General features: G+C 39.6%; 1 protein-coding gene across 1 annotated transcript in view; it reads right to left on the bottom strand.

Annotated features, from left to right (window-relative positions):
• Window positions 1-2289: 2289 nt before the first annotated feature.
• The window catches only part of colec10 (collectin sub-family member 10 (C-type lectin)), a gene marked incomplete at its 3' end in the record, with an annotated part of 38179 nt that continues 25500 nt past the window's right edge, over window positions 2290-14968 (bottom strand). The window contains exons 2-7 of the mRNA XM_079503707.1: window positions 13173-13244; window positions 8263-8334; window positions 5703-5756; window positions 3737-3832; window positions 3327-3538; window positions 2290-2550 (exon numbers count right to left, since the gene is read on the bottom strand). Of these exons, the coding sequence (XP_079359833.1) occupies window positions 2290-2550; window positions 3327-3538; window positions 3737-3832; window positions 5703-5756; window positions 8263-8334; window positions 13173-13244 (767 nt within the window). The remainder of the gene's footprint in view (window positions 2551-3326; window positions 3539-3736; window positions 3833-5702; window positions 5757-8262; window positions 8335-13172; window positions 13245-14968) is intronic.

Consider the following 14968-nt stretch of genomic DNA (forward strand, 5'->3'; position numbering starts at 1 on the left):
TTATATTGTCATTGATTTACATCATAACCATTCATTAGCCTACAGATTGATATATAGGCCTAATCAAGATTATATGTTTGATTACTGAAACATTTCCTTTATTTATTTTGGAATATCTATTTGTTAATTGCGCTGAGTTATTGTCCGAATTGGACGCAGTATGAATAATAGTTTGAAAAAAAATCACGCATAACAAATAAATTGTATTTTAGTATAACTAAAGTGGCTGTGGGAGCCTGGGCAGGGCCCCTGCCTGGACAGAGGACTTTTGTGGCGGTTCTGGACAGATGTCAGAAGTGATGTGAGCAGTATCCCCTTTTATGCCCATATATGGAGTTCTTTGTCAGGCATGCCCAAATATGTTTGGCCGGGCAGAGGCCTTGTGATGTCAGCTATGGCCCAGGCAGAGGCATTCTGTGGCGGTTCTGGACAACCGTGGGTCCGACCGACTCGACACCGGGCTCTGCACTCCCTGTGGGGGTGTGGAACGCGTGTGTCGAATTTGAAGTAGGTGGGGCGAACGGTTCTCGAGTTACGTGGATTACAGACATACAGTACACACACATGAGACTTGGTGCATTTATAGTTAGATTTATTCTTCTGACAAACACATTGAAAGAAGCACATTTACATACTTGAGGTGTCAAATATGAAAATTGTTTATAAAAACAAATTCTGTATTCTGGCTGTACATGTTTTTGTATTGAATTATCGGGCAAAAACATAATTTCTAATAAAATGAAAATGTAAACAAATACAATCTGATCCGTCTGATGTGAAAAAGAATATAACATTTTCAAAGACCATTTAAATGCTGCATTCCGTCGCAAAAACAAGACATTTGTATTCAATTCTTGATTAATTGTCTGGAATACAATGGAAACAAGCCATGATTGGGGGCTTTTTGTATTATCCTTTTAGCATCATTATATCATCGTACCGCCTGTATTTGCAAACTGTTATTAAAGTATTCAATCAAAAAGCTATGGGCTCAGCTCTGTTTTATGACATCCACTGTCTCTAATAAACTAAAACATCTCTTCAGTTATATCATTATTTTGTATTTAAACATGTCTCGACTCGCAGAGGACACCGGAGGCTCGCGGTGATTTCACCACAGCACGAAGCTGTCAAGCTGTCCTCGATGCGAAGCATACTGCATGAAGCAGCAAGCGTGGAAGTCCGTGCCGTGGTCAGACACTGGTCTGCCCCAACCCAAGTTATCCAACCCCGTGTGAAATGCACTCCTCTATAGTTCATTCCACAGTTTTTGATTTTATTCCTTTGTCTAAGTGTTTCCCCCCAATAAAGTTTTTTTTTATTTGATTTCTCATGCCCCGCCATGTAAAGCACGTTTGAGTATTCACATAGACACTGAAGACACTTTAGGCACTTGCTGCACTTGTTTATCTGTTGGGGGAAAAAGGTTTTATTGCTTAAAAAGATATACCACTCATTTGACATTTTTCTATTTATTATTATGGAAATAATAAGTCACCCCATTCTGTGTTGCCTAGAACTGGAGGTCTGGGAAAAAAACAGTAACATTATGAAGTACATCTTTGTGACGTCACTGAGATGTACTTCATAATGTTACAGTTTTTTTCAGACCTCCAGTTCTAGGCAACAAAGAATGGGGGGACTTTTTTATTATTTCCACACAACAACTCTGTATATTAATGACATAGTAAAATGTTGAAAATGGGTGGTATTCCATAGTCACTATTCATTGATTCACTGGATTACAAAAAAAAACATAAAAAAGATTTCTCACTGTTCTGAGGTCGAATATTGATATGCGATTAAAATGCGATTAATCGAGATTAATTAATTACAAAGCCTCTAATTAATTCCCAGCCCTAGTATTTATATTATATTGTATTATTATTTTAAGAGCAGAAGAAACCTTACCGGATTCTGCATTCGTAACCACATGACCCTGGCATCACTATTTTGGGCATATCTTTTAAATGTGTTGTTATTATTTTTTTTTAATTTTTGTTCAAGCTCCCAAAGCATCACATCACAGCACATTGTGAGCTTGTATTTTGCATGGCTACTTGTGGCACAATATATAATATCAACTAAACTATGCACTCCACAACACTGATTACAATTATTATTTCTTTCAAATAGTAATATTGTGTATGTAATAAAAATACCAGTGCATCTATTCTATTTGTGGACTGTGGAGGTATGTAAACACTAAACAGCAATAATAAAGCTAACAGAATGATAGATATACAAATACAGTATATTGTTTCATAACTTTTGAGCGAAAATACTCAGTTATTCAGTTCTTCCCAATGTTGTGGGAGGCGCCACTTCGCCTCCTCTCCCTCCTCCTCTTCTCCTGCTCTTGGGGAATTCGCACATATAGAACATGTTGATGTCACAGTCGATGTGACCCCAGGTGCCTGTGCTGTGCAGCTCCACACAGCTAGAGTTGACTATAGGACCCAGACCAGGGTTCAGCTCCTCCCCTTGACTCCAAGCTGCAAACTCCCGCAGAGGGGTGGAGTCTGTATATACATGGTCCTTTGTTCCATCCTGAGTAGAAATGGTACAGTGACAAAGAGAGAGAGAGATAAAGGAAATAATGAGAAAATATCTTAAATCATAAAAACGGGTTCTTATAGAAAAGCTGTGAACGCAACCAATTAACATACCTTACTTATAGAAGATAACTCACGAATAGATTTAACCAATATTTATTATAGAATCATAATTCATAAACAAGTGTGCATATAATATATTATCTTGGCATTCGGCTCTGCTGCAGTTTTCTCCCTGCTCGGCACAATTAATCGCCATCATTAAACATAAAGAGCAGGGAGATAGATATACAATAACAACCCCCCATGGAACAGAAATAACAGAGCCCACCGGTGGTGCTGGGGTGGCGGTGGGAGCAAACATCACATAACAACCAGGAACCATATGCAGAAGGATGGCAGGAAGAAGCATGCAGTCTAGGTGAGCTTAAATACCCCCAATTGGTCAGCTGACTGCCACATCAACGTATGACATGTGGGTCTTACAAACACTGTATACATCCACATAGTAATGCAGCATATTAACCCCTCAAATACATGCATGTCCCTTGAGCCTTGCATGAACCCGCTCGAGTATATCTGACTGAACTAACTCCGCAAGCTATGTATAATTTACTGCAGTACATACTTAGTTAATGTTATGTGCATGGACATATGCATATGTGCATGGACATATGCATATGTGCATGGACATATGCATATATGCATATCATGCATATGCAACTTGGACTTGATAGCACCTGCATGCACATGACCTGCAGCTGGACTTACTGTGTCCTTGGTCTGAGCCTGCAACCCGATAAAAACTCTTGTCAGTCCAGCATTATTGACATAGTCTGCTATGATGTGGTTGGTGTGTCTGGTCTTGGGCATGGCCAGGTTGCCTCCTCTTAGCTTACAGTTTACCAGAGCTTCTCTGAACCTCCTGGATTCCTTCACCAACAGATAGTAAGTGTCCTCTGTCTCCCTCAGCCCTAGGATCACTGGCAAGGACAAATGGGAGACTTGAAATGTATTACAAAGTTATTATGAGGATGTTTATTTGTTTTAAATAATCAAAACCTAAACATAATTAATGTGCCATAAATAGACATGGATAATGCCTCTGTCTCCTGAGATCACCAGATTCAGTTCATCATTTGTCTCCCCAGGGTATAATCACTGTACCTTTCAGGACTTACCATCCTTTACAAAGTTGACAGCATTCCTAAGCTTCCCTACGTTGATGTCCAACTGTCCAATCACCTTCCTGTATCTGCCACAGTCACACGTCGTGCCTGATTGATCAAAAGATTCATACATGTTAGTCACATGCCCAATGTGTTGGTCAAAAACTAGACCTTTAACAGCGTTCTGTCACTCCTGGAAATGATTCACTTAAGTTATAATATACAGTTATATATACTGCTGAACTGTAATCATAAGCTAATCCTGATCAGCTATGGTTTAAAACTGACTATTAACGTACATGTTTAGCACATGAAAATAATAATAATAATAAACAAATCATTAAACCTTCTTTAAACATGTACTGTAGGCCTACTGTATAGATTGTCTCCTGCAAAGACAGTGTGGATTAAACGTAATGTTTTGTAGAAAATATTTGGGGCTTTAATTTTAGGGAACAGGATAACTAATAGTCATATAAATTAAAGATTGATGCACAGCAAATAATCCTAACTGCTAATTCAACTGAGTGTAAGAATGGACTCATACAGTAAAGCTGCATTAAAGTGTAGCTACATGGCGCCACATTAAAGCAATATGTAACTTTCTTTTAATGAATACAATGTTAATTATTTTGTCCAATATGACTTATGAGGTGGCTGTATTTTGTCTCCCTGCTCTTCTATAGAGACATTTAGATTGTGTCAATGGAAGAGTTACATAGTGCAGCTTTAAATTAACACTTTATTGGGGAACTGTGTGCTTGATTGATTGATTGGAGTATACAACAGTTTGCAGAATTACAGTACATTTCAAGCACAACTCAATACAAACGTATATAAACGTCTTTGTTTGTTTTTTGCAACAATCTTCTTCATTTTGTTCAGGAAATGCAGAGCCAGATCACTCATAGCATCTCTGAGGATAGAATTCTGGATGAGCAGGACAATTGCAACATTTTGTACGAAACTGGCCACTCCTGAAAACTTTGGAAGGCAATCTTAGCCAATCGGTGTAGAAATCTGTGCGACTAATATAAACAATGTGTTTTGCAGAAGTCGGCATCATGGTGGCGCTATAACCGGCAGATGTGGAGGGATGCAGGGAAAATGTTTTTTCCATGGCCTCTAGTGAGTGCGCATACAACCTTGTACACAGATCGATGCAGTTATAGGTAAAAACAGGAATTGCCCTGTTATAGTGCCACCGTGAGGCTGATTTGGAAAATAATTAGTGGCATGTCATCCTTAACCTGACTCCGCGGCTGATTGGCCAGGCCGTTTGGTGGCCGGAGCATCAAGTCTGCCTGAGAGTTCCCAGATGGGAGCAGGAGGGGGGGAACCCAGTGTACTCTCTGCTGCCCCATCTGGCGGAGTCAGGTTATGTCATCCTAGTGGAAATGTGCGTGTATAATTTCACGGAAATTGCACACTGTTTGTGATTTGTGGCATTTTGTTCGAAACGGACCAATCATATGAGCTTTGGAAGCCAATCTTAGCCAATCAGGATGGAAGATGGAAAATGGTGCAGATCAGATAGTCAGATCAGACTATGGAGATAGTGAGATAGTGTATACCGAATTGTGTGATGTATGGATAAAATGTGTACGAGCTAGTAATCTACATAAATGTGTTTTGCCAAAATCGGCCTCATGGTGATGCTATAACAGGCCATTGTGGAATATTTGGGGCAGAGGTTCGTCGTTGGCATCCAGGGAGTGTGTGTGCACAGTTTGGCATGGATCGGGCCAACGGTGGCGGAGATTAGCTGGTAACGGACGGACGGAAGGACGGACACACGCACACACATGCGGACGGAGTGCAAAACATACTCTCTCCCCATGCCTTCGGCCTGGTGGAGACAACAACTGTTACACCATAAAGCATTACACTTGTTTACAATAGGGCCCACCATTTTCAATTCATCATAACATTTAGAGACGTACAACTGTACAGTAGGTGAACCAGGTCAACATCTCACCTGGTTTCCCTTTTAATCCACTGGATCCACCCAAACCTGTGTCACCTTTGTCACCTAGAGAGGAATAGAATCACATATTTATTGCATGACAATGTAAACATGCACATGAAAATGAAGAAAATGAAGAAAATGAAAATGTACTCAATTATATCAGACATTTTGGCAAATAGTTTGTATAGCTTGTATAGTTTGAAAGGCGCCATATAAATACAAGTTATTGTTATTATTATTATAAATGACCCCACCTCTTGTTGAGACATGAATGCTTCGTTCTTAGATGAGAATTTACAAGCCTTTACCACTAGATAGCACCACTACACTATACCAGCTCCAATAATCAGCTCCAAGCGCAAATTAGATTTACACTGGAACAGTAAAAGCTGATTTCAACCCAATGTGAACCAGATCTAATCTGATTTATTGAAGGGAACCTCAATACATACCTCAATAAAGACAGATCTTGGTTAGAAAGTCAGATGTTTTCTATAAAGGGAGTCTAGATTTACTAGACAATAGGGAAATATCCATGTCTCATGTAACGTGTCCGCACTTGAACCTGGCCGATAATCTTAACCCCCCCCAACTGTCAGTTGGAAATTTAGGGGAAGTGGGCTACAATACAAACATTGCCCTGTGTTGTTTTTGTTTGACAGAGAGTAAAAAGGGCAGATATTGTACCGCATAAACTGGGTGATTCGTACACTTGAATATTGTATATCATACCCCAACATATTTGTGGGGTATGATATACGTGCGTGCGTACGTGTGTGTGTGCGTGTGTGTGTGTGTGTGTGTGTGTGTGTGTGTGTGTGTGTGTGTGTGTGTGTGTGTGTGTGTGTGTGTGTGTGTGTGTGTGTGTGTGTGTGTGTGTGTGTGTGTGCGAGTGTGTGTTACAGGGAATGTGAAAAGACACATAACCTTAACATGCCCTACCCCACTTGGGAATTTTAACATTTCCTAGGGAATGTTAAAATTGCCTACCCCGCCAGGAAATGTGGATAAAAAAAAGCAAAGAATCACAATGACACCCACCAGAGTGCTAGATTGGATGGACCGGAGGGAAGGCCGGGTAGCACTTGTTTTGTTTCACTCTCAATTGAATAAAGAATGGTTTTACATGGATAACTCTTTACATCACATGAGGCCTTGAGGCACGTGGTGCACGAGGTGCGACCTAGGCGAGCCAAGGCCTGTGCTGAGCAGCTGACGGCTGCACACATTGACAAGCACGCTCACAGTTAGCAAGTCGTGGTGGACAGGTTATATATATATATTATTATCCAGAGGTTAAAAAGTAAGCAGTAGAAGAGGGTGGCAAAACGTGACCACTTAATTATCCCCGAATTCAAAAATAGCAGAAATTGCCTATAATCTACAAGCTGACAATGCATCACAATGTGAGCTTGTAGATCTGCGATTTTTTGCAATTTTTTGAAAGATGTAATGACATGCATGCCCAGAACAGGAAGGCAAGTTTTTACGTGATTAATGAACATAATGGCTGCAGAAAGAAATCTCAGTATTGATCCAAAGTCGGATTAATCTGCAAAAAACATGGTGGAGGAAATATGAATAAGACACCTGCATTTTGAGGTTAAATGCAAAGCTAGGGGGTGGGAATTGCTATCCTTTGGAAGTTGGAAGTTCTTGGAACCCTAAATCACCTATCACATAACAATCCACCCATCAGATTTTCTTCATGTTTAAACTTCAGAGGGTACAGCAGTGTTGTACCCTCTGCTGTGGGGACATTTTGTTTTGTTAAAGAGGGTACAGCAGTGTTGTACCCTCTGCTGTGGGGACATTTTGTTTTGTTAAAGAGGGTACAGCAGTGTTGTACCCTCTGCTGTGGGGACATTTTGTTTTGTTAAAGAGGGTACAGCAGTGTTGTACCCTCTGCTGTGGGGACATTTTGTTTTGTTAAAGCGGTTCAGATTTGATCCATTGATCCAACACTGCTGCTGCTTGTAGAGTGGCATTTGAGTTAAATCTAATGCCATTATCATTATGACTACGCTGTAGGGGAATTGGGGTGCAGTAAAAATTCAAGTCAGTTTGGTTTAATACAGAACCGCTTGTGTTTTGGATGGAGTATAAGGTGTTGGGGCTTCAAAAAGGTGAACAGCCACAGGGTCTATGGTTGGATACATTGTGCCTGCCAAGGAGGCAAATAGAAGGCGATGTTGATGGAAATAATTATTCTCTGCCAGGGAATGATTCTTTTTTTCCCCCTGCACTGTTTGTTGCGCCTACAATTTGCGTTTCACAGGTAGTATTTCTATTGTCACTCTTACCGGTTAATTACGCAATGTTTTAGCAGTTTTCATGACAGATAAATTCATCCTGTACAAGAACCGTTTCAGCATATATAAATGTTCTATGATAAGGAATCAAATATTTTTCAGGTGATGACACTTATGGTATAAGAAATTCCCTTAATTCCGGTTGACATTCAAAAAAATGAAATCACCTGATCAGACAGAGAGCGGGAGAGTGAGTTGTACAATACATTTGAGCTTTTCCAGAGGTTCAAAAGATTATCCATGCATCTTTGTGATACCTTTGTCTCCCAAAGGCCCAGTCTTCCCTATATGGCCCACCTGTCCTTTAAGACCAGACTCTCCTGCCATTCCTGAGAGGAAATGAGGAGGGAGAAGGAAAGAGGAGTGAACATAGACAGACAACAGAATGGTTGCGTACAGTATGTTTTACAATCAACACAAACCGGAGAAGCAATTATAGAATTAATATACAGTACTGTAGGTCAATAATATTGATAGATTTCTTGTGGTCTTATGCTCATTTTGTCTCCCTAAATCCATGTCTTATCTAATCTTATGAATTAGAAAATTCTTAAACGGAAACCTCAACAGTAAAATGTTATAATATTATATACAATGCTTTTACAGAGCATTTTTATAATAATTTATTTATTTATTTGTCAAACTATTTTCCACTTGCTTGTGCTTTGGATGACTCTACTATTGTTCATTTTAATACACGGGATCGGGGGTTTGTTTTGGGCATCAACAAAAATGACTGCATAGAGACAGAAGTTGGTATTGCAAAATGGTATTCATAGAATTCATCAGGTAATTTGAATACAAAACAGGTATATAAAATGACTCAGTTTAGGCAGTAGCCCAATCCATAGCAGTTTATAGGCCTATTTGAACTACATTATTTATACAAAATAAAAAAGGGGGAAAAGGTTCTAAGACCTTTTTGAGATACTAGGTAGTCCAATACACAAATATCAGTGCAAATTGATTGGCTTTGCTACTGCACAACGGTTATTGTTTGTGAATGTTAAAATACATTATTGTTTTAAAATGTGAACTGATTTGAGTCTAGCCAAAAATAGTCCCTGGAAAAAATATATATTTACAAAATAAAATTCAAATATCAATGATCAATTGTGTTTATTTTTGCCAACACTGTCTCATTTATTCGGGTAACATAAGTATGGAGAACATGTAAACAATACAGCAACAAATGAAAATTCAGCAATTAACAGTTAACTTGAGGAATTGAGTGGTACACAATAAAATCCTCAGTCTGTGTTAATGTATCTGTTTGTAATTCAGTGTGAGTAATTCAGAAATTAAATGAACACTGGGGAGGATTTTCCTGTGTGTAGTGTAGTACCAGTATGATTCTTTAAATTTGCTACAGTACACTACAGCACACTATTTTCATGTTCTGACTTGACTCAACTGTCAATTCTCCACCTTGCCCTGGCTACCACTCGGACAATTCACATTACTCACTCGCTGTGCAAAGACAGCACTGTCATGGTTCTCTATTTGTGTTTAGGCCTACTTGTTGTTCTACTTGTCTATTGTTGTTGTATAATGTCTGTGTCTTTTCTTGCGGGAAATGAATCAGATTCATCCACATGTCTGTGTATGTCTGCAGGTACAACTGTCATATGTTTGCAGACAACTTATTCTTCATTATGAGTTTTAAATTTGTATTTAAATTTCTTTGTTTGTGATATTGTGCACATATCACATCACAAGCCAAATTCCTAATAAATGAGCATGTGAGCACTTACTCAATATATTATTTCTTAGTGTGTGAAAGTAGGAGGGTTAAGAATATGAAAGAAACATTTTATGGGAAAATGTCTGTGAGGGCAGAGGCTTCCTGCCAGGACCAGAATGAGTCTTTCCTCAGGAAATAATTCAGCTGCAAATGGATGGAGTTTGAAATAATAAGTGACGGCCTTCAGAGCGATTACACATGCGCGTGTGTGTAATCGCACGCACACACACACACACACACACACACAGGCGCATACACACACACACACACACACACACACACACACACACACACACACACACACACACACACACACACACACACACACACACACACACACACACACACACACACACACACACACACACACACACACACACACACACACACACATTCATGTACAAATTTCCCATACAGCATGCATTTGCACAGGTGCAGACACACAAGTTGCCTACACAAGCAAGAATTCATAAACATCAAGTCGTCTCACTGCATTTCCCATTTCCCTCTTATTTCTCACCCTCTTTCTAATTTCTCTCTCACACAATTTTGTAAGTGGTTAGTGAACTTTCTGAGGTATGTTTGTTTTGTGTGAGGTCTTCTATGTTTGATTTCAGCATCACTGTGTAATTTTCCACTTGAATGCCTGAGATGCTCCAAGACTTTGACAAACAACTGACAGGCCTGTAACAATGTTATTTCTGCCTTTTTTTTCTTCATGAAGGAATTTACAGTGTTAGATCAGTTTATTGATTATATTGACATCCGGTACGGTGGGAATAGATGTTGCAAGAGGGGGTTTGATTTTGGAACATTGGAACAAAAACAGCTCACCTCACTCACAGAACAAATATCATTTACAGACTAGAGTCTCTCACAAGATGGATGCAATTTTCCACTATGTATGATACAGTAGGTGCCAGTTTAACTGTCGATCTAAACTTCCAGATAACAATCCCTGCCATCAATATGGTGTGCTCTTTATAATGTCCAACCCTCTAACTGTAACGTCTACTCTAGACTCTGCAGCTGCTAGGGTAAAGGCATAATTCAACATTCTACTATTCCATTCAGGGAGTCCTGAGAGCCATTTCTTGGGTTTCCTCTTTTTGAATTTGAATACAGTGAGTGACTCTGTACTTATTTTCAGTCTGTACTTATTATACAACCTTCAAAACCCGTAATAAAATTGCAAAGAAGTCTGGAAATGCTAACCACACTGATTGTGCAGTGGCAATTTGCTTTGACATTTATTACTTTAATGGCCGATACAGTATGTGTTATCAAACACAACAGAGACGATTATGAAAGAAAGAGTGTTGGGGATGTAGTTGTGGTTGATTAAGTAAGAGATAATGAACAGTGAGTCAGTTAGTCTCTATTGAGAAATAAACACAGACAGAAGTTTAGCAGCAAAAAGGGCAAAGTGCCATGGATTGATATGATACAGGTGCTCAGTCTATGTCCATGGCAACGGTCTGTTCTTCATATCTGTGGTCTGCTATCGAGAAATAACAGACCACTGAATGCTATGATTTACCAATCAGAATTGCACATTCAAACAAGACGTGTAATAACATACAATAACAAAGGTCCTCATCCAGATTCGGTTTCGCAAAACGGCACACAGTATTCAGTGGTCTATACAGTATACACTCTGGTCTGCTATACTAGCACTTACCGCTCACTAGGTGAACTGATTACAACATTGAGAGGCAGAGAAAAAAAGCTCCACGCCTTTAAGAGCGTTTTCGAGCATAGTAAATTACATGAATATACAAATTTAGGACAATTGCTTGTTTGCCCCGGGAAGTTGGAGTGAGAAGCTATTTTAGATGCCCAAATGGATCCATGAAAGCATCATTAACAGTCAAGTATGCCCTTTTTAAACATTGCTAAAGTAAACGACCGTTGGGACGTTTCCTGTAAAGGAGACTAAATTAAGACGGGGAACACATGTGTCATCCTACAGAGCTGCTGACATAATAGAGTGAGAACACATCATAGGAGCTTGTGTTCATTCCTACAGTAAACGTACACACAGCAAACCATAATGATTGGGTTTGCCATACTGTTGAAAAGTTGCCCCCGAGTTGAAAAGTTGAAAATGCAGAAGCCAAGGTTTATTTAATTTTTCTTCCTTTTTTTCCACTTTTCCTTCTTTCTGGAAAAAGACTCAAACAATCCTGATGTTTGTTTTTTCCGCACTCTGATGAGAGAAGTGTGCTTGTACAATGGGGAATTGTGTGTGCATGGGTGAGTGGGTGCGTGGGTGCGTGCGTGCGTGCGTGCGTGCGTGCGTGCGTGCGTGCGTGCGTGCGTGCGTGCGTGCGTGCGTGCGTGTGCATGTGTATGTCTGTGTGTGCGCATACACATGCTTGCCTTGCGTGTGCATATGTATGCGGGCTATTAAATGTGCAAATAATTTCCATCAATTTATTTCAGAAAAAAAGCCTAGTATTTTTGGATGGATATGAAATCTACAATTTGACAGTTTTAACTGCCACAGCTAAACTGTAAGTGTTTTGTTGAGTTTTTATTCCACAATACTAATAACAAAACATGGACATCTGCACAGTAAAATCAGTGTTCAATGTTCATTTAACTCTACAAATGGATTTTATTGTGTATCTATATTTTCACATGTTTTGCAATGAGCTGAGATGTGTGAAGATAATAAGTGATGGATTTATGAGCAATATAATGCCCTTTATAGTGAAATAGGCCTACGTTTTAAATAAGTGTACCGTCTTGGTGAATGGACAAAGAAAGATAGTCTAATTGTGTGTGCTGTGCAATTCTGCACTGATAGAATACAGTATATTTTGTTATCATTTCCATTTAAATTATACAGATTTTAGCATGTTATTGAAATAAGTCATTTAATTAAATAATGTGTGCTTTATTGGGGTAACACACTGCAATTTCAAATGGCATTGGCATTAGCATTGCAAATGTCCAAATTACTATTCTACAGTAGCATGTAGTCAACTGACTTCCTTTTAAGATGTGTATCATATGGGTGACAAGATTGAACTGTCAGGGAGTGGAGCATGAATGTGGATACGAACAGTGCCAAGTTAGTTTTCCTTGTGGTAAAGAGCAAGAACTGTCTGTCTCTCAGTGTCAGATAACCCAGAAAAACAGAATGTCAAGAAGGGTCTGGAAATGATTTTGGATGAATTTAAGATGAATTTGGTTCCACCGTGGCCAATCCATGCAAAATCTCCTTGCATATTTTTATAACCAGCCAACTTCCTCTTTTTCTCCCAACAGACGGTATCACTGTTTTTGATTCTTTCTTTTTGTAACAAACGATGCGTTGAATAAGTACACACTTAATCCACTTAGATGGATGGAATGATGGATGAACGGATAGGAGGACAACAATGAACAGGATGGATTAATGAAAGCTGTCAATACCTGGAGGTCCTGGAGGGCCTGTCTTCCCCAGTTTGCCCAGCTCTCCCACCTCACCAACCTCACCTTGGTCTCCTGAAAGAAAACAGTTTGTGAGATGGAGCGTCACGTATAGGGCTGGGCAATAAAGCATTATTATGTCTTGAGACTAGAATCGTCTGGGACGATATTATTTATATTGTAATATTGTGCTATAGTCAGTGCATAATAAGTGTCTAAGACAGGAAAGGGGGAGAGAGATGGGGGGAGGACACACAGCAAAGTTTGCCGGGATCGGGACTCGAACCCGTGACACGCTGTATAAGCGGTCCTGTGCCTGGACCACTGAGCCACGGCCATCTTTCACTGGTTTTAATCACTTAAGCCTTTATTTTATACTTTCAAAAGAAAAAGAAAAATTATATTATTACAATATGATTTTAGCATGGGCACGCACACACACACACACACACACACACACACACACACACACACACACACACACACACACACACACACACACACACACACACACACACACACACACACACACACACACACATTGTCCATGTAAGCTGGAGGGTCAGACCTGCTATGACTGTGTGTATATTTGGACAGCTGCTAGTGAACCCAACTGATTATTTATACAAGACTCATCCCAGGGCCAGGCACTGTAGACCATGGCTCCAGTAATATGTAATTGTGTGTTTGTGTGTGTGTGTGTGTGTGTGTGTGTGTGTGTGTGTGTGTGTGTGTGTGTGTGTGTGTGTGTGTGTGTGTGTGTGTGTGTGTGTGTGTGTGTGTGTGTGCGTGCGTGCGTGTCTGCATGAGCGTATGTGTATGCGAGTAAATTATTATGATAGGATATACTATACTGATATAGGTAATTATATAGGATTATTCATAGTTTATAATAGTGAAATAGTCATGGAATAGTCCCTGTATGGACCCGTGAGGATCTATCTGTGTCCATTCTGGAGAGTTAAATAAACACTGACGACTTTACTGCAGTCTTTGTGTCTCTGTAAGAGTTTACTGGCGTTGAGGTCAAATGGGCGTCACACCACGAAACGAATAAAAGCAGAAATGAATAAAAAGAGGATTGTCGGGGTGGACGACCAAAAAGTATACAACCAAACCCTATGACAGTTAGTTCACAACCTTTTCTGGATCAGGGCCCACTTGAAAGCTTTTAAAGTTTTCACGGCCCATGCACCCTTTCTGACCACTTAAACAATTAATAGGGATTAACATTATTTACAGTTGAAGACTTGAGGAAGTTATTTGAGAGACATTGTTATTACAGTTTTTCACGATTGTTACAGTTTTTCACGATTGTTAACATACAAAAATCGAAAACTTGGCACAATTTGCCAAACCTTCACTTCATGTACCTATAATCGCTCGAGGAGGAATGTGTAGAGAAAATCCTGATTGGCGACTACAATACAGACATGCAACGTAAGGAAGCACCTGTGTTTAAGTCATTCAGTAAGTTCTGTGATCTACATAGTGTCAGTCAACTAATTACCCAACCCACTAGAGTGTGTGATTCTACTCAAACTGTCATTGATCTCATTCTGTCCTCGGACAAATCCAGAATCTCCAAGAAAGGGGTTATTGTATGTGGGCTTAGTGATCATTTTATGATATTCTGTACCCGCAAAATACAAAAACTTAAGACCGGCTGCCACAAAACAGTCATATCAAGGGACCTCAAAAACTACTCTAGTGAGGTCTTTAACCAAGTATTGGAGAGTCTGGATTGGTCCGATGAGCTTAAAAGCACACTTGTCGAAGAAGCTTGGCTTGGCTTCAAA

Source organism: Electrona antarctica, assembly GCF_951216825.1.
Source record: "Electrona antarctica genome assembly, chromosome: 6".
In the NCBI taxonomy this organism is placed as follows: domain Eukaryota; kingdom Metazoa; phylum Chordata; class Actinopteri; order Myctophiformes; family Myctophidae; genus Electrona; species Electrona antarctica.